The sequence below is a fragment of the Mandrillus leucophaeus genome, unplaced genomic scaffold (genome assembly GCF_000951045.1).
Source record: "Mandrillus leucophaeus isolate KB7577 unplaced genomic scaffold, Mleu.le_1.0 Scaffold411, whole genome shotgun sequence".
Lineage (NCBI taxonomy): Eukaryota > Metazoa > Chordata > Mammalia > Primates > Cercopithecidae > Mandrillus > Mandrillus leucophaeus.
Genome location: NW_012104377.1, coordinates 865,107 through 890,996, shown reverse-complemented (window position 1 = coordinate 890,996; position 25,890 = coordinate 865,107). Strand labels below are relative to the sequence as shown.

General features: G+C 39.2%; 1 protein-coding gene across 4 annotated transcripts in view; it reads left to right on the top strand.

Annotated features, from left to right (window-relative positions):
• PARD3B (par-3 family cell polarity regulator beta) overlaps window positions 1–25,890 on the top strand; it is a 1,095,780-nt gene that overhangs the window by 746,173 nt on the left and 323,717 nt on the right. For 3 of the 4 annotated variants that reach the window (XM_011992473.1, XM_011992475.1, XM_011992472.1), the window contains 2 exons: window positions 23,080–23,286; window positions 24,014–24,251. In XM_011992473.1, the coding sequence (XP_011847863.1) occupies window positions 23,080–23,286; window positions 24,014–24,251 (445 nt within the window). The remainder of the gene's footprint in view (window positions 1–23,079; window positions 23,287–24,013; window positions 24,252–25,890) is intronic. The other variant, XM_011992474.1, reaches the window with a different exon arrangement.

The window sequence follows — 25,890 nt, the reverse complement described above, 5'->3', positions numbered from 1 at the left end:
TCCAAAGTGTGGCTTGCAGCACTTTGTCAGCCGACATCTACACAGAAACTCCTGCCTCTGAGCTTCATGTGAAATCTATAGGTGGAGAAGCCCAAGGGACTCTGGCTGTTAGAAAATTTGTCATCCTGGTAGAGAGACCTATAGATTGGTGGTTAACCACATGGATATTGCTGTCAGACCTGGGTTTGAGTCTTGGCCCTATAGCTGGCTCTCTGTGTGACCCTTAGTCATGCTGAGCCTCAGCTTATTTAGCTTTAAATGATGAATAATAACAACATCCACCTCACAGGTGGAAGTGGGGTGAGAGCATTTGCGTGGAACACCTAGCTCCATTTCTGGCCCCTAGGACAACCTCCATACCTGCTAGCTGTTATGTTTGAGTGATCCGCACATTTGTAATAACAGGGATACAGTTAAACAAGAGTCCATGCTCTTCAGGAATTAAGGAGGGGCAACCTTCTAGGTTACAGTCAGGAAGGTTCCATTTGTCAGACAACACATAATCCTTGAGTATCAACTCTGCTGGGCATTGATAGAAAAGTGACCATGACTTCATCACTGCCTTCAAAAAGCTTAGCAAGGAAGACGGGTATATTCACAAACAATGCACAGAATGGGGAGTGTGCTTGGGTTCAAATCCCAGTTCTGTTGTTCATTAGCTGTGTGACCTTGAACAAGATATTTAACCTCTCTGTTCCCAGGTTTTCCTCTATATAAATGATGGTAATAGCACTCACATCCAAGAGTTATGGTGAGGATTAAACTTGTGAATACTGTACAGTATAGCACTTAGAATAATGCTTGGTACTCAATAAATATATATTAGTCATTATTATAATACATTGTGGTAATAGAAATGAGAGACCTGGCAGCTCTTCTCTCTTAATTTCTCTTTTGACATAGAAGTGGTTAGGAAAGGCTTCCTGGTAGAAGTGATGTCTAAAAAAATGGCCAGTAGGGACAGGAGAGAACAGAATCTTAGAAAGAGAGATGGCACTTGAAGAGACCCAGAGGAGGAGGGAGGGAACTGACGTCTTTGAAGTATGGCAATTTGTTCAAAATGCCTGGAGTTTGGACTGGGGTGAGGGGGGTGGAGAACAAAGGAAGGAGAAGAGAGGTAAAGTAAGGTGAGTGAGAGAGGCCAGGTCAAGAAGGCCTTTGTAAATCATTCCGAGGAGTTTGGACCTTCTTCTGAAAGCCAAAGGGAGCCCTACAGGAGTAATTTGACCAGACAGTCAAAAATCCTGGAAACAGATGCCCAGAGGGAGAAAGCGTATAAAGAAAGAAAGTATTGAGCTGAGGGTTAAGCCTTGGAGAAAGCCCATGTTTGGGGAAAGGAGAAAGAAAGGGCACCAGTACCAGAGACCAAGAAGGAATAGATATATTGTGAGAAGAACCAGGTAGCACTATGCTTGGACGCAGAGGGAGGATAGGATTTCAAGTCGGAAGGGTTAAGCAAAGGTAGCGAGTGCTGAGAAGAGATCAAACAAAATGAGGACTGAAAGAAGTTTATTGGTTCTGGCAATTAGGAGGCAATTGGTGACCTTGGAGCTTTAGGGAAGCCTTGGAGCTGGAAACCATATGGCAGGGGGTACAGAGAGCAAGGAGAAAGTCAACTTCCTGGATGACACCTCTGCATTCTCCAACTTGGCAATAAAAGAAAGGAAAGGATAGAAGTTAGAGTACTTGCAGGGTCTTTACGAGAGACTCAAGGGATGATTTCAGTGAAGAGAGTTTCAAGATTTCAGGGACTAGAGAGAACTGGACGACTGATAGGCTTGGGAGGGACAGGGGTCCCTCACACATGAGGCTAAGAAGACAGGTTGGATGCAGAGACCATTTTGAGGTTGAGGAAGGAGAAAATTAGGGAACTTTTTTTCAAAGGTCTGATAAAGAGAAATACAGAAATGGGAGGCTTGCTGTTTCGGAAGGTTTTGAATTAGCTGATGTGGGAGAGGCTTTAAGGACTTAGAAATAAATAAAACAATTGCTGAGCACTCGAGAGACTTGTGTGCCTCTTCCACAACAAATTAGTGAATTTAATTTTTCTACAAGTCTCCTACAATAGAATGACAAATTGTGCCTACTTAACTCCTTATGAAACTTCAATTTAATTCTAATTCAGCACTTTAAGAAGCCACTGAACTTTATAATAAACAGTTGTTCATAGGCCAAGCACTGTGGTTCACACCTGTAATCCCAGCACTTTGGGAGGCCAAGGCAGATGGATCACTTGAGATCAGGAGTCCGAGACCAGCTTGGCCAACATGGCTAAACCCTGTCACTACAAAAAATGTAAAAATTAGCTGAATGTGATGGCGGGTGTCTGTAATCCCAGCTACTCGGGAGGCTGAGGCAAAAGAATTGCTTGAACCCGGGAGGTGGAGCTTGCAGTGAGCCAAGATTGCACCACTTCACCCCAGCCTGGGTGACAGAGCAAGAATCTGTCCCCTCTCCCGCCCCCCAAAAAAACAAAAACAAAAACAAAAAACAGTTGTTCGTTGCCCAATCTCTTTAATTATTATACTAAATATTTCCCCCCAAATTTAACCTTACTTTTTAAAAGAATTGCCAAAATAAGTGGTTGTGTTGCCAACACATCCTCTCCTTCTACTTCCAATATTGGTAACATTTTAGAATTCTTTACTTCTTGAAATGTTTCCTCTGGATTTCCCAAAACATTGGGACACTATAGCCCCTATAACCTACACGTGCTGGAACTATACCTCACACGTGTTTGTGCTGTTCTCACTGCCTCTGAGACTAACTAACGCCATTGGAGGACTCGTCCTATTCATGGATTTCATCCATGATTCATTTTCCTCATTATATTTTTACATATTTTCAGCTTTTTGCCTTGTTAATTATGTACATTTGCCATAATTTCACAATGGCATTATTAAAACATCAGGTTGTTCAAAGGGTAAGCTAAATGGATGTCATACCATTTAGAAGAGAGTTTCTCCTTAAATCACTGCTTTCGTTTATGAAGTTTAGACCTTAGAATCACCTCTGTGCAATGTGAGAGTCCTCCCCTAAAACTCTGCAAAGCCTCTTCTAAGTCACGTCATGGTATGCAGGCGTCTCCAAGGGGGAAAGGCTGCTTTTGATGGCTCAGCCAGTTCCATTTCAGTGAAGGGACATCGCTTCCCTAAAATGAACTCCCTCTTAGTAAATGCTCTCCATTCTCTAACAGAGTCAAACCAAACCAAAGAGAGGCACGTTCTGGGAAGTAAGTTCTCCAGTGTTTCTAACCATAAAGCTGGGTTTCTGAAATCCAAGATTACTCCCAGCAGGGAGCCTAAATACAGCCTGAAGCTACAAAAAAATAAGTATCCCTATTTTACCTGTGATGTCTATAAATTGTGACCATTTATTTTCATTCCAGAGTCATACTTTGTGCTGAACCATGAAAAGCAAAACTACATTTAAAATTTTAAACCATAAGCTATTAGAGAAAGGTAAGAGTCTCTTTGTGTTAGGATTTCTTCTGTCTGAAGGGAAGAATAGCAGTTGCCATTCTCTGACATAAGTAGCTCTCATATAATACCTTTCAGGGAAAAAAAAAATTGCTTTAGGACAAAATAACAGTCACTACTGCTTTTTCCCATGCATGAACTTTGGAACAGAAAAATAACATTAACAGATTATTAAACTATTTGTCACCAAAGAAAAGTAGACGGTATTTTTGTGCCTTGGATAATGTTAAGTGGAGAAAAAAAATCATCCAAGGGATCATCTGTATTTGCCCTGTTTTCAAAATTAATTTTTCTCTTTTCAGTGGAATTCATGATTGTTCTTGGTTTTCAGACTTGTGACTTTGTTCATTAGAGCAAATGGCTTAATTTTTATTCCAAACTCTATATTAAGTTTCAGAGTTCAGCCTGGGAGAAAGGAACTATTGAAAACCTTTTTTGTTTCCTTTTCTTTTTTCTTAAGGGACGGCTTTTGTTCTCAGAGAGTATCAAATTCCAATGTCAGTTTTGTAAATAAGTATCTGTTGTCTCCCCAGATCAAGCTGTGTTTGTCTTATTTGTGCATTTATAGTAAAGTAATCTACAAGTGGTTCCCTGATAAAGTTAACACTTAGTTAATTATCCAGAGCCTTGACATGTCCTGTAATTGCCGCTTGGCTAACAAACATTTGAGACTTGTCTTGGGTAGAATTTGTTGAGGCCTAAAGAAGTAAGCTCTTGATGGATGGGGAACAAACCAAATAAATACAGTATTTTATGTTCTTTTAATTCAGGGCCAAGTGGATTTGGATGAAGTGTTTATTTAGTTTGCTGGCTGTTTCAAGATGCTGTGGCGTATTGATTCCTTTTATTACTAGCAGCCGTTTAACCTGACCTCTTCCAGATCCAGTATTTTAAAAGCCATAAATTTTAACTTTACTTATGAGCAAAGGCTGAAATGCTGTGAAAGCCTTTTTATTAGTCAAGCTCTGCCATTTTCGATGCTCTGGTGTCACCCATGGCAACAATATTTAGGGCTTCTTAAATTAGAGTGGCTGCTGGGCTGCTGGGGAGGGGCATAGGCAGCCATAAAATGAAGCTGTAAACATTTCAAGGGTATAGGATTCCATGACGTGATAGCAGACAGGTGCAAGAAAGAAGGGGCAGGCCTAAAGACAAAAGGGTTGGGATGATCGTATTAAATAAACATCTACTTTAGCATCTCAGATACTGAATAGAATTTGAAAATTAGAAACAGAATACCAGGTAATCAAAGAGCAAGGTGGAGCCAGGGACCAACTCCGGCCACCCATCTTGTAGGTCCACACTGCCTAAGTCATTGTCTGGTCTTCATATTGCACACAAAAGTTCTCTGAAAAGGAAGTTGGAGGAAAGAGACCTTGTTCCAGTGAACAGTTAGCAAACTGGGGAGATGCAGTATTCCTGTCCCAAAGTCCCAGGCATACCCTTAATCTCTGCAATTATAACAAACCAGGAAAGCCACTTTGTTTCCTAAGTTGGGAAAATATATGCTTCACATCATAGACTGATTTGTACAAAATATAGTAAAAACTTCCCAGAATGTCAGTACTTTACTTTTCTAAGGCACTATAACCTGTACTCAGAAGGCAGGCAACTGTTTTGTATCAATCAGCAAATCAAAACCATTTCATTTTCAAATAGCCCAGTGATGAAACTCCTGGACAGGTTGTCTACACTAAAAGTACCTATTTTACCATAAAAAAGTGGAAGAAAAAGAAATTTTATACATGAGTTTACCCCTGAAATGCATGCATACATGAGAATGCCTTGTAGTTGAAGAAGAGGACAAAAAGAAACTAATTCTACTTCTGTGGCTTCCTGGTTTTAACTTATACACATCAGTAGCTTTTGTTCACTTTGTTGAAAATTTCCCATTCATTTTCTAATTGTCAAAAATGTGTGTTTAAACAAATTATTTTTTTCAATGCTATCCCTCTTTTTATTTGATCATGTGGCAAAACTCTAATACAGCACTAGGAAGGTGATATAAGCAAAGAATGATCATTTCACCGTAGGAGAAAATTTCAAGATATAAAAAGATATTGAAAGAATTTAAACAAAAACATCAACAAAAGAGAGATGCTGAATGAAGAGATGTTCCCCCTTTCTTCACTTTATATTTCTTTGCAGAGAAATTTAATCCAAAATAATATGTGATTGGACTTGGATTATTCTTTCATCTTCCTGGTCTGTTTCTTTTCATTCTTGATAATAGTGTACTTGAGCATCCTTATACTACCTATTGCCAGAAACTGCCCTAGCATTTTAAGAAGCCAGCTACTCATTAATTCAAGTGATGTCTACAAGTTGACTCTTAATAGTTGACTCAGGCAAATTCTGAAAGTTCCAGAGTTAAAAAGGTGTGGGGTTTTGGGAAACCCAGAGTGAGAAAGTGTGTAAACACTGTTCAGCAAACGACTGCTTGGGTCTATCTTAAATACAGGCCCAGTTAACCACTTGTAATTCATCTTGAAGGATTGGTTCTTTCAGATTCACATTTGTTCACAATATAAAAACTGAACTCTTTAGAGTGTGAGAATCCTTCACTATTTTTATGGCTAGAAACACTTAAGTTTTGCAATCAAGAAGCCAAACTTTTTTTTTTTTTTTTTTTTTTTTTTTTTGGACAGTCTTTACTCTGTCTCCCAGGCTGGAGTGCAATGGTGCGAACATGGCTCAACTGCAGCTTCAACCTCCTGGGCTCAAGGGATCCTCTTGCCTCAGCCTCCTGAGTAGCTGGGACCACAGGCACGCACCACCATGCCTGGCTAATTTTTTTTATTATTTTGTATAGACAGAGTCTCACTTTGTTGCCCAGGCTTACACATTCTTATGAATTCAAGTCCCTAAATGCAATTCAGTTCACTAAACAGCAGCATAATGTTTAGTCTTTTCTTTTTCTGTGACCTTACTTGAATCAAAATGGACCTGAACACTTTCATTACCCAAACTATGGTCTGATCAATATTCTATATCATACTCTTCCTTTTGAATAACAGTATGTAGAATTTTAAAATTGTTAAAAATACTTATAGTAAAATATACAAAAACAAAATTTAACATCTTAATCATTTTTAAGTGTACAGTTCAATAGTGTTGAATACGTTCACATTGTTGTGCAGCCAGCTTTCACTGTACCAGACATTCTAATAAACTCCCCTCTTCCCTGAGGTAAGCCAGCGGCCTTTCCACCCAGAGCAGCTGGTGAATTTGATGATCTTGGGCAGAATGCCCCCCTCTACCCCCACAAGAGGGAAAGCAGCTCTTACCTTGGGGAAGTTACTCAGATTTCTAGAAAAACTTTCTGTAAGGTTGGCTGTCATGGTGTGAATTAAAAGGTTATGTCAGAGGTTAAACTATGCAATTAAATCAAGAAAGCAGATTATTCTAGTAGCTGACATTAACGTTTGAAAAGAGACAGGATTAGCTGTACTTAGTCACATATAAACTGCACAAAGCGAACAAAGGGGAAAAAAAAATTATTTCACCAAGCTTCCCTTGAAAGAAAATCGTTCCATCTTGCACCTCTAATTTTTCATTTTAATTCTGTTACTTCATGAGGTTCATTATCCTTTTCCAGATTTGCACACGGTGACTGATGCTCTGTGACGGATTGTTTTTGTTTTTCTGCTTTAAAAAATATTCCCTCCCTCCCTAAATAATTATCTGCAAATTAACCTTTTCTCTTACTGGAATATTTGTTGGAATAGAATACAGAAAATAGAAATGTGTAAGCAAGACTGTTTAGACAGGAGATAAATTCTTCGAGGCCACAAGGGTATCATTCATTAAATGACTGCTGCCGTCCTGTAAATGGGCCCCTTTTGACCTGAAAGAGTTAATGCTCTATTGAAAGTGGCTGGGTTGTCCCCAGCCTTACTCCCTTGGAAGGCTCTGACCCATTAATGGCAGTAATAATAATAATAGAAAACAATCCTGCTTTGCTTCCATTACTCTGAAACTGTTAATGGTATCCTAATGTTTTTTATTCTTTTAGTGTATCTGAAAACTGAAATTCTGCTCAGCTAAAATTTCAAATGTAATTTTTTTTTCATTACCATTTTACATGCCATGCAAGATGCTGAGTAAGGAATAAGGCAGAGGCTTGTAATTGGTCTTTTAAATCATCATAAACGTTTATTTTTCCCCCCATGGCTATATCTAGTGCCAATAACTCAGTCATCAAATGATGGGAAAAACTATTTAATGATGCATCACAAGCTCCTTCCTGAATTTTTACCCAGAACAAGGCAAGGAATATAAAAATATGTCACATTGCTCAAAATTTGATTTTAAAATAAGCACAAAACAGTTTTTTTTTCTTTTGTGGGAGTATTAGCAGTGAACCAAGTGTTCCTTTCTTTTTTTGATATAAACCCTTTTTAGAAAAGTCTTGTGTTTTTATATTTTTATTATAAGTAATAATGAAAAGTAAAATAGGGCTGTACGATGTGCAGGGCAGAACTGTGGCTTCTGTTTTGGGAGGCTGACATTTATAAAAGGCAGGTAACGATATTACCCCCTCTGTAGGACTGTCAAGACAAGGCAAAGCATTTGGCACAGAGACTGTACCATGGTAAGTTCTAAATAAAGATTAACTATCATTATTATTATTGTTGTTGTTCTCTCAGAGCAAAATATCCATCCGAATTTAGGGTACTGAGGCAATACCCACTCAGAGCAATTGAATCCTACCTAGGGCATGGTATAGATAGAAGGCCCTGCCTTACCTATTGTCCATGTGTGTTAGAGTGAATATGTTTGGATCCAGGGTCACAGACTTCAGAGGTGCCTTATTGCCAGTGGGCGTCATAAACCTGTTCATCTGGCCACTAGGGTCCTTATTGGTCTTTTCACATTCTCTCTGTTCAACCTCGTTCCTAAACTCCCAGGCCCCATGAGCACTCTGCAGTGGACACATGACTGGGCTTGCTGCCCCTTGGCAGATCCATGTTCTCAGCTCTCACCCATTCTGTCTCCAGGGCCGTCTCTGTTTGATGCTGCTCAATTCCAAGGGATCTGTTTCAGCCTAGAGTCATCATTTTTCTCCTCTGACTTCTGCCACTCCCTCTGTATCTTGCTACATCCCACCTTGTTTGAGGATGCTTTTGAGTTTTGCATTTTGACCTTCATGTAGATTGCTTGTTCCTTGAGAACAGGTGTTCACAAAGATATACCCATGTTGTCTTTTGATGAGTTGAGTCCACATCCTGCAGATCTGGAGGAAAATAGCCTCCTTTTTAATTAGTAGCAACATATTACATGTATATAGACTACTTTACAGCTTTGTGAATTTTTCATACATATATAATTTCATCTTATCGTAACAAAAACTTATGCTATTGGCATCCCTATTAACTTAGGCAAGTTACTTTATCTGTGCCTCAATTTTCTCAACTATAAAATGAGGATAATATTAGTGTATACCTCATGTAATTAAACGAGTTAATAGATATATATAAGAATGTGCCTGGTACAGAGATAGCTGCTGCTCTTTTTATCACCATTATCATCATCAATATGATTTTTCCATTATCCCACTTTTACTGATGTGGAAACTGAAGCCCAGAGAGATTAAGTAACTTCCTTAGATTCTAAGCCTTCAAATTCCAAGTCCCCACTGAACATGCCTTCTACACAAATCTTTGTTGTTAAGCACCCTAGACTGCTTTTAGTCCATCATTTCCTTAGAGTCAATTTACAGAAAAGTTTCCAATTCACAGTTTGTCTGGAAATTTCTGTGAAAGGGAAACTTAAAACAAACACAGTGATAAAACACAAACCATTCTCCAGAAATAGACACCCCCATTCCTGGGAGACAGGTCTCTCTCCTCCTAAATGAGAGGCCTCTGTTGAATAGTCATGAGAATACCTATGGGAACAACTAGCTCTTAAAGGTGATGCCAGGTTTCCTCCAATCTCTCTAAAATCCAGACAACATATTTAATTAATGTCATTGTAGATCGGTTGTTTGAACCCCTGGTCAACCATAGCAAGAATTGATTTTACCTGTCTTTTGAAAGCCATTCTATTTTTCTAAATTGTCTAACCATTGGTAGTATGTCTCTACTTATTACTGATGATCTGGAGAATGGTCCTGTCTTCACAAAGGAGTCAGGGGTCAAGGTGAGCAAACCAATGTAATAAAACTCTTCTCAATGTAGAAGATTTATCACTTGTAAAATCCATGCAGGAACAGACTAGAACATGCCTGTCTATAAGCTGGTGTCAGACACACTTCTCACTGGTGTGGTCAACTCTGTACTCACCATTCCTTCACCAGCAGTCTGCCCTGTTCCTCAAGTGTCTGACCTGAGTAGAAACAACTGGTGGTAACGTGGATTGTTATGTGGATGAGAGATTGGAGAATAGAATATGAAGTCAAGACTGTGGGTCACAATGGAAAGAAAACAATGTCAGACTAGTTTTGCAAAGATAATTTGTTGACTCCTAGCAACTAAAAAGTTCAGAGGAACATCCACAAAGAAATGGAGCTGCACCCAGGGTCTCCGTGTCAGCAGTACTCTCTTGTGCAGTTCTGTTTCCTCTCTTTGGACTTGATTCTTACAGAAAAGCAATATGATTGCCAGAAGCTCCAGGCTTAGATTCTCCCAGTAACCCCAGTAACAAAGACTGCTCACTCTACCAGGCTTAGTTCTAGTTAGCCCTGTGTGTGTCAGTAGCTGTCCCAGAGCTCACCAGGGGAAGAAATGCACTAATTAGTCATGTCTGGGTCATAGGCACTGAATGAGAGTTGAGGAGGCGTAGTACACCAAGGAAAGCCACGATGCTCATTTTAGATAGAATAATGGGTGCCGGGTAGGAAAAAGAATGGATGTCAGCCCTCGGGGGAGAAAAGAGAGACAGTTTAGGATAACTGGAGAGTCGTGACGCTCTTGCTATTTCTCCATGCGCTTCTCTGAGGTAGAGTAAAGCAGTTTCCATGTACCCTGACATCTCAGTACAACCCAGCAAGAATTTCAGTACAAGAAACACTGATCATAGACTTCCCCGAGGGAAGGTTATTAATGGAAGTATCACCTTCTTGTAACCTTGTTTCCCACTGGCAAAGATTCCTCAGGCTGAGTTATTGGGAAACTCCAGTATGCAGTCAGATTTCACAACAACATTAAGTGGTACTTCCTTTTCATATTTGCCACCTCATTTATTTTGTATGTCCCCATGTTATTAGTTTTACTGCCCATTAATCATTATATATTACCAAATATAGTAAAGCGTGCTTATGAGGAGATAGCAAAGGGTCCAGCCACAGCAGTCACAATGAAGCCATGGTAGGAGGAAGCCTAGGGGTAGCAGGCAGTGCCCCCTGTCCCGTCCACCCAGACACATAACCCTGAGCACCTCCTGCCTCCCAAGTGCGTTAAGATGTGTTTCTGCACCCTATCCCTCCTCGTCAGAGAAAAACCTGGGGAAAATCATTCTGTTCATTTTGAGGACAGATGACTAACCATGCTAAAAATGTATATGAAGAAATTAGAAGAAATTTGAAATTGTAAAAAGAAAGGAAGAGCAAGAGATTTTATTAGCAATGAGTTCCATTGCTGCAAAATATAGCACTCTCCCTTCCCTTTAATTTATTCCATGTACGCCTTCCATATTATTTTTTCTCTAAATACCAATATCATCGAGCATTTCCTCTGGTAAAAAAAAACTTAACGGCTTTCTATTGTCCCCTAATTTGGGCCTTGCCTTCTTAGCCAGATTTCAAAGCCCTCCAAGTCTTACTTTATCCTTTCTACCATGTTTATTTCCCACCAATCTCTACCACATTGTTTTTTGTTACTAGTCACTCCATCTTCCCTGTGTCCCCGCCCCCTGTAGATGTGTTTGGACTTTTCCTCGTGCCTTTTCCTCTAAGTGGTGTGCCTGTCCACCTCCTACTTCTCTTACCTATATACCATCCATCTTCAAGGATATGACCCACATCATGCATGAAGTCTTACCCAGTGACTCATAGTCACACTGTGCTTTCTTTTCCCTGACTTCTCCAAGCCTAAAATACTCCAGCCCTTAACTGTGCTCTACATCAGCATTCTTGTTACGTGGTTTGCAGAGATATCTGCTGGCCAATGATCCCAAAAGTCCACGACCTTGTCTGATTTGTAATTTTGTTGATGGTGTCGTGGATTAGTCTGATGGAGAAGACTGAAAGAAACTAAATAGTTATTTACTTGCTGTCCCTGGCATAGTTATTCTCAGGAAATTATTTTAGCATTTTACTTTTTCATGAAAAATATCTTTGCAAGAAATAAACAAGTGTATTTGGGCTACTGGTAGAAGTGAAGGAGATAGAAGATAATTTGAAAAGTAATAAGAAATCTTAGACCAAAAAAAGTAGAAGTTTTCAGTAAAGAGTGAAAATTCAGAGCTAGTAATGACCCTGTCCTACAATGTATGAATAGGGAAGCAGAAATCCTCTTGTCATTCTGTTGATTATAGAGAATCCTCCTAATGGGTGTACATTTTGTTCACCAAAAAAATATGATGGTAAGAGTTGACATTTACTGAATATTTGCTGTGTTCCGGGTATCATGTTCAAAGTTCTGTATCAGATAATCTTCCAACTACCCCATAAATGAGGTTCTATCATTATCTCTGTTTTACAGATAAGGAAACTGAGGCACTGAGAGGTAAGAGCCTCACCTAGAGTAACACAAATAGTATATGGGTGGAGCTGGGGCATAAAACTGCTATGGTTGAATGTGTCCCCCACAAGTTCATGTGCTGGAAACGCAGCTCCCAGTGCAGCAGTGTGGAGAGAGGTGGGACCTTTGGGAGATGACTGAGTCATGAGGACTCTGCCACCATTAACCCATTCATAAATTAGTGGATTAAACCATTCATGGATTGATGGATTAATGGGTTATTGAGGGAGTGAGTTAGTAATCATGAGAATGGTGTGTTATAAAAGCTAGTTTGGCCATCTATCATGAGCCCCCCTCAATGTGTGATGCACTGTGCTGCCTTGGGAATCTGCAGAGAGTCCCCACCAGCAAGAAGGCCCTCACCAGATGTGGCCCCTAAACCTTGGCCTCCCCAGCCTCTAGAACTAAAAGAAGTCAATTTCTTTTCTTTATATGTTACCCATTCTCAGGTATTCAGTTATAGCAACAAAAACTGGACTAAGAGAACCCAAGATGTCTAATGTCAGACTGTGCTTGTAATAGCAATTGCTTTAAAGAGTAAATTATGAGTGAATGCCAAAGATGCAATTAATTAGCTGAGTAAACAGGTAACATGGCTACCATTGGAAATATGAATCCAGATAAATCCAGGTGTATGTACAAACAATTTATTTTCTAAAATTTGGGGGCTTGTATTCCCCTGAGATGGGTCCTTCTTGAGCTTTAAGGATGTACTCCATGTAGATTCTCTGGTGTTATTGTTTCACGAGTGTTTATATTTGCTCTACACAGAGACTAGAATGTCTTTGACTAAGCTAGGTGTTTAATCTTTTATTTCTGAGGCAGCAAAGAAAATGGGAGGAATTTCAGCTCAAGGTTTGTCAGACCAGGAAAGCCTCATGTAGCATCTCAGTAGCCTTGCCAAGTCAATAGGATGACATTTCCTTGTCTGCACTCTCAGGGAACTTAAAAGAAGAATTGGGAAAAGGTTGAGTGTTTGTTCTGAAATTTACATGAGATGTAGGACTGAGGCACTGCCTCTCAGGAATGTGAAGGGAAATCACAAAATACCATTGGAAATCCCCTCAATTCGCCATAGAGAATACAAAATTACTGTTTCAAAGAGAGAGTCATTTCATCAGTCAAACACCAGATGAAATAGTTGGCTTGTGTTTAAAGATAGTGACACAGTGCTATAGACAAAATGTTTGTTTCCCTCCAAAAATCATACATTGAAATCCTACACCATAATATGATGGTATTAGGAGGTGGGGTCTTTAAGAAGTGATTAGGCCGTGATGCTGGAACCGTCTTGAATAGGTTTAGTGCTCTTGTAAAACAGGCCCCAGAAAAGTCTTCCACATGAGGATGCGGCAAGAAGATGGCCATCTATGAACCAGGAAGTAGGTCCTCAACAGACACTGAACCTGCCTGTGCCTTGATATTGCACTTCCCAGCCTCCAGAACAGTGGGCAAATACATTTCTGTTGTTTATAAGCCAGTTTATGAAATTTCATTATAGCTGCCCAAATGGAGTAAGACAAAAGTTGGTACCAAGAAGTAAAATGACACTATAACAAATACCTAAAAATATGGAAACAGCTTTGAAACTGGGTAATGGGTGGAGGCTGAAAGAGTTTTTAAGTGCATACTAAAAAAAGCCCACATTGTCATGACTGGACTTTTAAAAGGTGATTCTGGCAAGGGCTCCAAAGAAAAACAAAAACAAACAAAAAAAGCAACAGCAACAACAACAAACACCACCACTCAGAACACCACCATCACAAGAGGAGAGCTGTAAAGAAAGCCTCAGTCTCTCCGTCTTCTTAGATGATACCCACATAATCTTGAATAGAATGTTGGTAGAAATATGGATGGTAAAGGCCATTCTTAATGAGGTCTCAGATGGAAATGAGGAACATGTGATTCATGGAAACTAGAGAAAAGACTATCCTCCATATAAAGTGGCAAAGAACTTTGCTGAAGTTAGTTGTTATTCTAGTGTTTTATGGCAGGTAGAACTTGTAAGTGATGAAATTGGGTATTTAGCTGACACTATTTGTAAGCAAAGTTCTCTGATTTCTCTAAAATCCAGATAGCATATTTAATTAATGTAATTGTAGATAGTTTGTTTGAACCCGTAGGCACAGCCTGGCTTTTTCTGACTGCTTATAGTAAAATGGAAGATGAGAAATATGACTTAAAGATGGAATTGCCCATCAAAAAGGAAGCAGAGCTTAAAGATTTAGGTATTTCTCAGCCTATCCATATTGAAAAGTCTGAAAAAGCCTGTTTGGGAAAGAATACTAAGGATGTGGTCAAACCACTATTTGATAAGGAGGTTAGTATGGATCAGCCATCTCAGCAGAAGCCAGGAGCTATTCTCCAGGACAATGGAAGAATGACTGTGAAGGCAATTCAGTGATCATCAGGACAATCATTTCTGCCAACAGGCCCAGAGTACAAGGGCCTTGGAGACAGAGTGGTGTTGAAGGAAGGGCTGCTGGTGCCCTCAGGACCTCAGTGCATTCTGCATAGGGCAGCCAAACACCACAGGTTCTGTTCCTTGTGCTATAGCGTCAAATTACTTGGACACCCCAGGTACAGCTCCAATGGGACCTAGTGTAGCATGGATCACAGAGGCTACCCCTCCCAAGGGCACAGGCAGCAACTTTGGTGGCATTCACACAATGCCATCTCTGCTGGTGCAGAGAGCTATAGTAGAGCCCTCATGAATGGGATTAGTTTCCTTATTTTAAAAAAGGCCCCCAGAGAGTTCCCTTGACCCTTCCACCATGTGAGGACACAATAAGAACACAGGCATCTATGGACCAGGAAGCAGGCCCTCACCAGACACCAAATCTGTCAGCACCTTGATCTTGAACTTCGCAGCCTCCAGAACTGTAAGATAATTCTGTTGTTCATAAGCCACTCAGTCTGTGGTATTTTTGTTATAGCAGCCCAAATTAACTCAGGCACACATGAAAACTATAAATCTTGAAACACAGGAATCACACTCAGGGTGGTGAGATGCTCAGCATGAGAGAGACAAGCAAAGAGCCACAGAGAACAACTCATTTCTCCAAACTCCTGTTCCCTCCCAGACACACAGTCCCTCAAGGGCACGCTCTCATTGAGAGGGAAGGTAAGTGAAATTGTTCTCATTAAGTGATTTTATCCTGCCCATCCTCCTACCTTTTTTCTAAATGTCTCTCATCATGAACATACAGTTGAATTTGGGTAAGATCAATTGTGTGTGATTAGACTTCATTTTGTGCAGGAAAAAATTTAGTAAACTGTAAAGCCACAGAAAATGTTAGTTATAGTCACATTTACCTTCCATTCCTCTTAGGACCAAGCACAGTTATGAGCCACAAAAAATACCCAGTAAATAATTGTCAACAGCTGACTTGATTTTGGCTTGACATTTTAACATTAGATTGAAACCTTGCTTAAAGTATATTTATAGAGAAATTGTTATTCATGTGAACATGAAACTGAAAAACCTCACTTTCTATCAGTTTGGTAAATAACTCAGTAATTGAGAATTGAAATGCCCTTTTTTTTTTTTCAAGTACAATCGGATACGTATAAAAAGGGGAAAAATACAAAAAAATTATAAAAATAACATTGACCTTAAAAAACACAGGTGCCCAGGCTGTACAATATGTAAAGATACCCTCATTTAGGTACCCTCCAAGAAATCAATCAAACTTTGACCTTTTATGTTATGCTAATGGTTTTTGAGGAAACATTAAAATTCTTTATAATATGCCTTATTTTGAGAGTACTGTTGTATATAACCCACATAAACATACAAACCACTCAACAATCAAAAGCAGAAGAAACATGTACTGTTTTAGCAAGACATACAAAGAGTTAATGGCAAAAGGAAAGAGAGGGGAAAATATCACTACTATGGTCTGTGTTTAGAATATAAAGCCTGTTACCCAGATATACGAGGAGGAGGTGGAAGGCAAATAAAGGTGTTCTTGGCAGTAGGTAAAAATAAGACTATTTAAAGCACACATGCTGTAGAAATGGCAGAAAAGGTTAATATTACAAAGATAAGTTTAGCAAAAGGAACAACTACTGTAAAAAGAAAGGCAAAATATAGAGATGAGTGAATAATTATAGGTAGGGCAGAAATTATTAAATCATTGAAAGCAGGAAAAGAACCTAAGGGTTGTATTAACAAAGAAGAGGAAGCTGTATGTGGGCTTTGAGAAAGTGAAGCAATTGTGGTCTGTGTTTCTCCATGTAAAACTTTGTTCAGCCTCACAGCACTGAAGAAAAGGGGCATCCCAGTGTTGTAAGTACCCTTTACCTTCATGTTCCTTTTTTCCTCCAGCAAATGTTTGTGTAGTAGATCTCTGTACTGAGGATACAAAACTCAGTAAGTCTAGGAAAGGTAGGTAACATTTTTTGATCCTGTATCACAGGTAAGAAAGTTTCCCACACTGGTCCATTTATTTGACCCTCAAATGAGTATTCTGTTACTTATGTAAATAATAAATGTAGTGTTTTCCTATAAGTACCCACATGTCTCTTCTGGAGACCAATGCTGTGTACTTAATTTTTCAGTTATTTTCTTGAATGCAACTTTTTATTTTTTTGTTTGCTTGTTTTGTTTTTTTAGTCCAGTAGAGTCTTTCTAAGGGAGGAAAGAATGAAAACAGAAGATTAAAACACACCAGCATGCTGGGATTGTTGTTGTCTGGGTTCCTCAGCTGCCCTAACAGAATCTACTACAGATAAAGTTATATATGTATTTTTAGAAATAGTTCAACCACTAAGTTGAACCATGGAGTACATTTTCTTATCTGTAAGATAGAGAAAAAAAGAAAAGAAAGAAAAATGTCATGAGAATATTTTTGGTGTAATGAATTCACTATTTGTAACATTTTGGGGACATAATCTGAGTTCAGGAAGGAAACCTAAACATGGCATAAAATTTTGACTATTTCTTTGTGAAAGAAGGAACTTTTAGTAAAGAAAGTTAAAGTGTATAGCAATACTTGGCAAACATTTGAACACACTTGAAGGGCCATGCCCGTACTCATAATCAAGGAATTTATTTGTTTGCATAATCTTCCCATATTTTCTCTGGATAGTTTCACTTTAAAATAAAGTGTTTGAAGATAGGGTAGGGGAGATTATGCAAATGTATGAATCTTAATGAGAAGTTCATTATTGAACATTTTGATGTAAATTTCAGGAAACGATTAAAGACCCTGGGATTTGTGAGACTTAAAAGAAAAATTCCACTCTTGGAGAACTTGGAAATTGCCAGTAAAAGAACTGAGACCCAAATGACAGCAGATAATGTAAAGCCAAATTGCATTATGCCCTATGGTAATGAATAGGAAACAGGGCACTGTGATAAGCTTGGAATGATGATCAATATTTGGAACACTGTGATAGGCAAGAAGGTAATTAGGCCCATTATGAACACAGTTAACACAGATAACATAACTTGGGAAATTATACATTTGGATATTACAGAGAATTTTTTAAAGGCTAATGGATTTGCAATGATACCAAGTAAAGCATATAAGACATTTTGCCTCTAGGAAATCTACTTTAAAAAAATCAAACACAGAAATTTTTCAGTAAATGTAATCTAAAATGAAAAGACAAAGTGAAATATGTGGGAGAATAAAGTGGTATTGTGCCTCCTACTTGGAATTTACAATAATTTTGTATTCAAAGAGTTTTACATTTATTAATTTCACATCACAGCTCCCCATGCAGCAGGAAAGGCATTTCTATTGTGTTTGTCCAAGTTGACTGCTCATAATAAGGCAAGGCCAAATTGATAATAAAAGCAAGCTATCTTGACAAATGCTCAGCCTTCCCAGGTCTCATGCTGTGACCCCTGGATGGCGTTATAATAATCTTTATCCCTAATTTACGATGGGAAACAATCCCTTTATTTTAGAAGGAAAGACTGTAACTTAATTAATTTTCACTAAGTGCCTTGAGGGCCATTGATGTTATTGAAATGTACAAATTAATACATTATTTATTGTTAATTTATCATAAGTATTTGTTAATTATAAGGCTCTAGCTGGGAGAAAAACTTGCCATGTATCTGGAAGTGAATACCTTCCCTAAAATTATTTCTCATTTTTTAATATGGGTGTATTGGAAGCAATTTCATCAATAATAGAAGATCCAATTACTGGTCTTCTGGATTAAGGCATTCTTTTATTGTGAGATTTTTAATGCTAAAGTGGGAAGTTCAAACATTGCCAATTAAATCTCAGACTAATTAAGTGATTATAGCCTAAGGAGAAGGGCAACTAAGACTCCAATATTAATCTATCTTATCACAATAGCCTCTATATGTGATGAACAGAAGAACATATATATACCTATGTCAATAGAAGAAATGTAAGGCATTGTTTGAAAAAACAATTTAAGGAGTTTAATTGTTTGAAAAAAATTTAAGGAGTTGTTTCCCTTTTCGAATAAAAAAGACAGCATTTTTTATGAAGTCCTTTTCAGCTGTTTGTAGAATGCATGGTCGTATTTAATAGTCCAATGATGGATTGCACCAAATCTAAGATTTCACTCATTGAAATGTTTAGAGATGGTACAAAAGTGACTGTGACAGTAACGATCACCAATGCTTTATGAGCACTCATGAAATGCCAGGCACCCTTCTATGCTTTTCTTATCCTCAATTTTATAGATAAGGGAACTGAGGCACAAAGAGGTTATTAACTCAAGAAGTAATTAGCAGAGCGGGGAATGTTTGGATATTCTACAGCCTCCTTTTAATCCTTCAGTATTAACCACTACCCTCTAGATAGTTTTATTCTCTATTATTCAAATCATCTGCCTGTGGAGAAGCAACAGCAGTGCTCAGCTGTAAGGCAAGGGCAGCAATCCAAGACTGAGTCAGAGAAACCAAGGTCCACATCCAAACAGTCCTCCAGGAAGGACCTTCTGTTTCATAACATGTTGAAATGAGGCTTTCTATAATACCTAGAAGGCTGGGGCAGCAGTTTCTCAGCATCTTAAGAATCAGTTTCATAGTGGCACCTCTCCAACTAGGTGGTAGCTCTCTCATGGGCCTTTTGCCACCCTTTTTATGCCTACAGGAGACATGGTGGGCATTTTGCCTGGCACAGCTTCTTTAACTCTTTAGTCTTGGGGGGTGTGTGTGTGTTCACTTTTCATAATGCTGTATTTTTGGGAATGGAGTGTAGTAGGAAATGTATCTGAGGATTGATTTGTCCAGAAGACATGGCCCTGAAATTTCTCTCTACTCTATATAGGACCATGTCAAGCCAATCAATCCTTCATTTGGAAACAGAGGGAATCTTTAAAAGTGCTATAACATCTTTTTTTTAAAAAAATAAAAATTGTGGCATTTTTATATGAGGCCATAATTTTGAGAGAAAATTTGGCACCTGACATTAAGAATGTTTTTATTATACCACCTTGAGAATAATTTTTATGTGACATCCTTCTTTTAGCACCCTTGATAATTGTGTGTCATCTGTTTCACAAATCTTGTGTATGTTGAGCTCGTGTTTGTGAGGGGAGGATCCTTTCATCTCGATCTTAAAGAACACGGACGTAGAAGCCACAACCAGTATCGCATCAGCTACAGATGAAAATATGAAGAGTCATCATATTTTGGGATAACTTCAATGGGATCGAGTGGCTGAGGTTTTGAGTTCAATAAATTACTCACTCAAAAGAGACCTCTTCTTGAGACCCCTGCTTTTAGTGGAAGCCTAGAAAAAAATGTGATTTGTGTAAATGGTGAGGCTACACATAGACAGTGAATCTTCTCATTTTAAAAGCTGTAAAATTTTCTACGCACCATCAACCTAAACTGAAATTGGTGAGAGTAGGAGTAGGGAAGAGGGATTGAATGTGGCAATTTATTGTACTCCACACAGTCTGTACAGCGAGGATATTTTATTCCAAGTGTTTTGTCGGAATTTAACACTGATGCCCCTTCCATGGCAGGTAACCTTGACCTTCTGTAGGAGACCTCAAACGTATGAAAGACATGGGAATCCCTGGAGAAGGTCCTTGTCAGAGGCCCCAGTTCACTGTATCTGTAAATCCTTATAAGGACTTCCCTGATTTTGGTTCTCTTCTCTAACATCAGTCCCTATTCTACAGCTACATTCTGTGCATTTTCCAGGAATAAACAGAATTATTTTTCCAATCCTGAAAACTCCAGAGTCTACATTTACAACCTAAGGACTCAACCACCCTTTCTGCTTTTAATATTACCATGTATTACATCCAATAGAGCTAGGTTGTAATATTGCCCAACATCAGTTAGTACTTCTACTTTGTGACTTCTATTTATACAGAGTGAATTAATTGTCAACTCTATTAATCTTGCAAAATCCATGAATCCTTAATGTTCAGTTTGCTTAGAATGAGAAACAGTGTATTTGTTTCTTCTTAGCTATGACTTCTTGCTGAGCTTCACATGAGCTCCTTTTAGATAACGTGCCTTCTATCTTGGACGATTTATTCACTTTCATGTTCCCCAGAATTTATTGCTAAAGGTTGACGTGAATGCTTACAGTTTGGGCTCTAATGTAATCTCCTGAATGGCAATTAATAAATAAAAGATGGTTGCTGTTGCTGGCAGAGAATCAGGGCTTTCTCGGATAGTTTTCATCTTCATGTTTTCACCAAACTTCATGTCAGACATCCCTAGGGGTTGATATTATAAAATATTTTCTGTAAACTCCAAAGCTTTTACTATTGCTTCAATACCCCCAAACCTCTGTGATGCCTTTTGTTTTCTTGTCAGAAATGATCTTATTCAATTTCTGTTTCTTCAACTTATCTTCCTTCCTGGGAATATAAAAAACATGCCTCTTTCTGGATTTAATAGTAACATATCCTCAGTATTTATGACTTGCAAATAACACCTGAAATTTGCCCTGAAATTTCTTGTTTTTTTTTTTTTTTGGCTTAGTTTTATCTCTGTTGCACTTATTGAATATACTCTGTTGAATTTACTGAATATTGAATTGCACTTACCCTACATTAATAGCCAGTAGGGTTTATAAAATGCAATGTTTATTGTCATCCTGTATATTGTTCAAAGTGCAAAGTTGTCTCCTGTAAGTTAATGATGAAACTATAAAGCAATATCCAATTTTTGCAATTTGCCTACTTGACAAGGCTCCAGGGTTAATCTAGCCTAATATTCTTATTTTAGAAATGAGGAAAATGTAGGGCAGTTTAAGCTATTTGACCATAATCAGATAGAGGGTGCAGAGCAAATACATCTTTAGACAGTAAAGTACATGGTACACAGCAGAAAAGCTGGAACTAGGCTGCCTCGGCCCAGCTCCTGGTCTGGATGCTTATTAAGTGTGTAACTTCAGACAAGTTATGTCAATGCTGTGTGCCTCAATTTCTGAATCTGTAAAATGGGGCTAACGGTAGTACCAGTAGCAACTATAAGGATTATCGTAAGTTACTGTGGGTGAGGCATTTAGAATAGTGCTTAACACAGAGTAAGCACTCCATGCTTTGTTAGCTATTAGGATTATTGTCATTATGTTGACTATTTTTAACACGTTCAGATCATAGGAAAAGGTGCGTATTGCTATTTCACTTCACATGGGTATATATATATACATCAGAGCTTTGTTGTACTTCTTTTTGTATTCCTTAATCCTGTGTGAAGCTGCTAGTAGTGTTCATAGTGGCAGTGAGAGTAGAAGCAAAAATAATGATGATAGTAATAAAAGGTAGTGCCGTTTATTGAGCCTTGCTAGATGCTAACATTGAAGTAGGTACTTTACATACATAATTCTTAATAAATACTCCATCTATTGATAAATGACACAGTCGTTTATTTCCAGAAATGCAAGTCTAGCCTCTTCATGACAGTAGTTTCCTTCGTAACTGGAAAGGAACATGAGCTGTGTTTCTGGTGGAAAAGCTTTGACTGTAGAAACAAGAGCCCTGAAAGAATTCCTTCCATCTTAAAGATAATCCTTGTGCTGCTAATATTTATATAACCTAATCCTATTATTGATAATTGGGAGACTAGCTGGGGGTGGGGATGGAGGTCAGGGAATGGAGTGGGAGGGGGCAGGTAGAGGCCAAGGCAAACCGCACAAATGAAAAACATTATATACCAGAAAAGAGATGATTCAGATTCAGTTGTGCTTTATATTTTCTGTTTTATAATTTTACATTGCATTAAAAGGTTGTCCCTTTTCTAGATACCCAAACAGGAATACATTCAGAACAATAGCATCAACATGGAAAAGTTCTTTTCTTTCTTGCTTTGCATTATTGATTGATTGATTAAATAAACTGCAATGACCATACATTAATAGCCAGTAGGGTAAGGTAAAGTGTTTAATTACAGAAATCACAGTCACTTCAATGTTCTTTTATTTCCATGCCCAGTATGTTCCTTACTAATCACATGAGCAACCATGGCAATGATAAAAGCTGTCAGGTGTGGGAGTGCTAGGACGATACTGGAAGATAAGCTCTCATCATGTTAGGTGCTTGGTATGTTTGTGTGTGTCTGTGAGTATGCATGTGTGTATGTGTGTATACTCACATATATGAAATCACTCTCATTCACACTCATATGTAGTCTCTATAAACAGCTACAACCTTTCAAATTCATATGTGTGTGTATATACCTATAGACACACATGCATATACACTTCTACATAGGAATGTACATATAGTCATATTAAATCTTATCACAGCTCTAGAAAAGGAAACGGAGGCTCAGAGAAGTCAAACCACTTGTTCAAGGTCACAAAAGATGGCAAAGCTGGAATATAACCCCAACTCCCACCCACTTAACACCCCTTTTTTGGGATGTCCAGACAGAAATATTCTTAGAACAATAGGATTACACCACACTGCCCCATTAGAGGAGGGGTGACCTTTTGTCCTTTCTTTTCCAGAATCTCCAAGCAAAGATTTTGGTCCAACTCTGGGTTTGAAAAAGTCCAGTTCCTTGGAGAGTCTGCAGACTGCGGTGGCCGAGGTCCGGAAGAATGACCTTCCTTTTCACAGGCCCCGGCCACACATGGTTCGAGGCCGAGGCTGCAATGAGAGCTTTAGAGCAGCCATTGACAAATCCTACGATGGACCCGAAGAAATAGAAGCTGGTAGGACAATATGCTTCCTTAAATGGCTTTCTCATCTCATTGTTATCTGCAAATCACGGGCAAGAATGTGTGCTTAACTACAGAAAAAAATGATTTAAGGATCACAATTATATTTTTGATATTAAAAGTAATTCATTTTCCTGATATGTTTTGCCCTTTGGCTTAACGAACATGGAATTGGAGAATGCAATATGCAATTTATTTTACAGTGCAAGGCTAAAGAAATGTTCTCCTTCACTTTTCTACAAGGGCCAACTGTCATTTACCCTTAGGGTAGGAGCACTAAGTATGCATTTCTTGACATTCTCATTCGAGTCATTAGAGGCAGCATCAATCCAAAGACTCTGACTGCATTAATTGGGTAGAAGCAGTTGGGATATTTTGTACTGAAAACTCCCTCCTCACCCTGTTTGTTTCCCAGCATGCGAACTTTCTGAGCTGATCAAGGTTAACAAGCCAGCTTTCAGAGAGATTACTGCTTGAACACATATCAAGCCTTTCATACTACCAGCTAAGCAACCAGTCGTCCCCACTCCCAGCATCAAATCTTGCTCGAAGTAACCAGATTTAGGCAGTCAGATCTTCAAAGGGCACAAGTAACCACATGGAAGGGTAGAACTCCAGAGTGCTGTTATTCATTCTTTAGCATTTTCCATGTGAGTGTTTCTCTATATACTAACTGCATGTGCCCCTGACCATGGGTATTGATTATTTTTTCTCTGTACAGACGGTCTGTCTGATAAGAGCTCTCACTCCGGCCAAGGAGCTCTGAATTGTGAATCTGCCCCTCAGGGGAACTCAGAGCTAGAGGACATGGAAAATAAAGCCAGGAAAGTCAAAAAAACGAAAGAGAAGGAGAAGAAAAAGGAAAAGGGCAAATTGAAAGTCAAGGAGAAAAAGCGCAAAGAGGAGAATGAAGATCCAGAAAGGAAAATAAAGAAGAAGGGCTTCAGCGCCATGCTGAGGTATGGTCCTGCTTTGAAGGCAAAGTTGGGTTTGTTTCTCATTTTGTCTCTCCTGGTGAAATCACTCCTTTGTCTGTACCCAGAAAATAGTGCGTACTTTCCCTCATATTCAGCTAAATGCATACAGCTCTCAGCTGTGACTGTATTTGTTCTCTTTCTGCAGAGGCAGAGGAGCTTTTTGGGGAACCTCACAGTGATGACAGGACACTGTCTTAAGTTTGTTGTCAAAGAAAGGTCAACACTGTGCCAGGCACAGAGGCTCATGCCTGTAATCTCAGTATTTTGGGGGGCTGGGAGGATTGTTTGAGCCCAAGAGTTCAAGACCAGCCTGGGCAACCTAGGGAGACCCTTTTTTTTTTTTTTTTTTTTTGGAGACAGTCTCACTTCGTTGCCCAGGCTGGAGTGCAGTGGCGCAATCTCAGCTCACTGCAACCTCCGCCTCCTGGGTTCAAGTGTTTCTCCTGCCTCAGCCTCCTGAGTAGCTGGGACTATAGGTACACACCACAACGCCCAGCTCATTTTTGTATTTTTAGTAGAGTGGAGTTTCGCCATGTTGGCCAGGAGTCTTGAACTCCTGACCTCAAGTGATCTGCCTTGGCCTCCCAAAGTGCTGGGGTTACAGGCAGGAGACCCTATTTCTAAGAAAAAAAAAATTAGCCAGGCACAGTGGTGCATGCCTGTAGTCCCAAGTACTCAGGAGGCTGAGGCCAGAGCATGGCTTGAGCCCAGTAGTTCAAGGCTGAGCTATGATTGCACCATAAAAGAAAGGCCAATGCTTAGTAGAGGCATGGACAATGCCTGCAGTCCTTTGTACCAACGTGTTATGAAAATAAATACTTCCTCTGGCAGCACAGGGAAAGTGAGAGGCGGGGAAGCCCTACGTGTTACCTCTGGAATACCTCTTTTGAAGCAGGGGAGTCAGGGTAGATGAACCTCATCCCTCTGTGACTCTAGGTGTGCAGTGGCCGGGCACATCACTTGTCACCTCCAGAGATAATGTGATACAGGGGAGATGTCACTGGGTCTGGGCTCAGATGCCCCAGTCTGGATCCATGACTCTCCACACATGAGCAATGGGGCTTCACACACATTGCTTAGCTTCCCTGAGCCTTACTTTCCTTACTTTTAAAATGAGGCCAGCATACTTGCTCTACTGACCCAGCATAGTTGTGAGACAAGATTTCATGTGCTATACATTCATTCACTAGACAGGGCTCAACATGGCACAGTCAGAAAATAGCTCTGTTTCTTCACTCCCCTTCAAGTATGCCTTGTTGAGGCTGCCTTCTCCACACCCTGACATCTCAGCTTTCTGGCTGATAGCTTTCTGGTCACTTTTGGGTTAAAAAAAAAAAAAAAAAAGCAACTTGTTTGTTGGGGGCTAAAATGTTCAATCCAATGTAAATGAAAGCTTTCTTCCTTTCTGTCTGTTGGACCTGAACCACAAGGTGCATCCTATGGTATGGTGGGAGGCAGGATTCTACCTTCTCCCATTTCTCAGTCTTTGGAACCAGGAGACAAAGAAAGATATGATTCAATAGGATAGAATTTTACTTAACTGGCATATCTGGTATAATCTGGCCATCAAGGAACCTTTGTGGCTACTTTTGTAGATTTTCTTATAGTGCTCCTTACTATA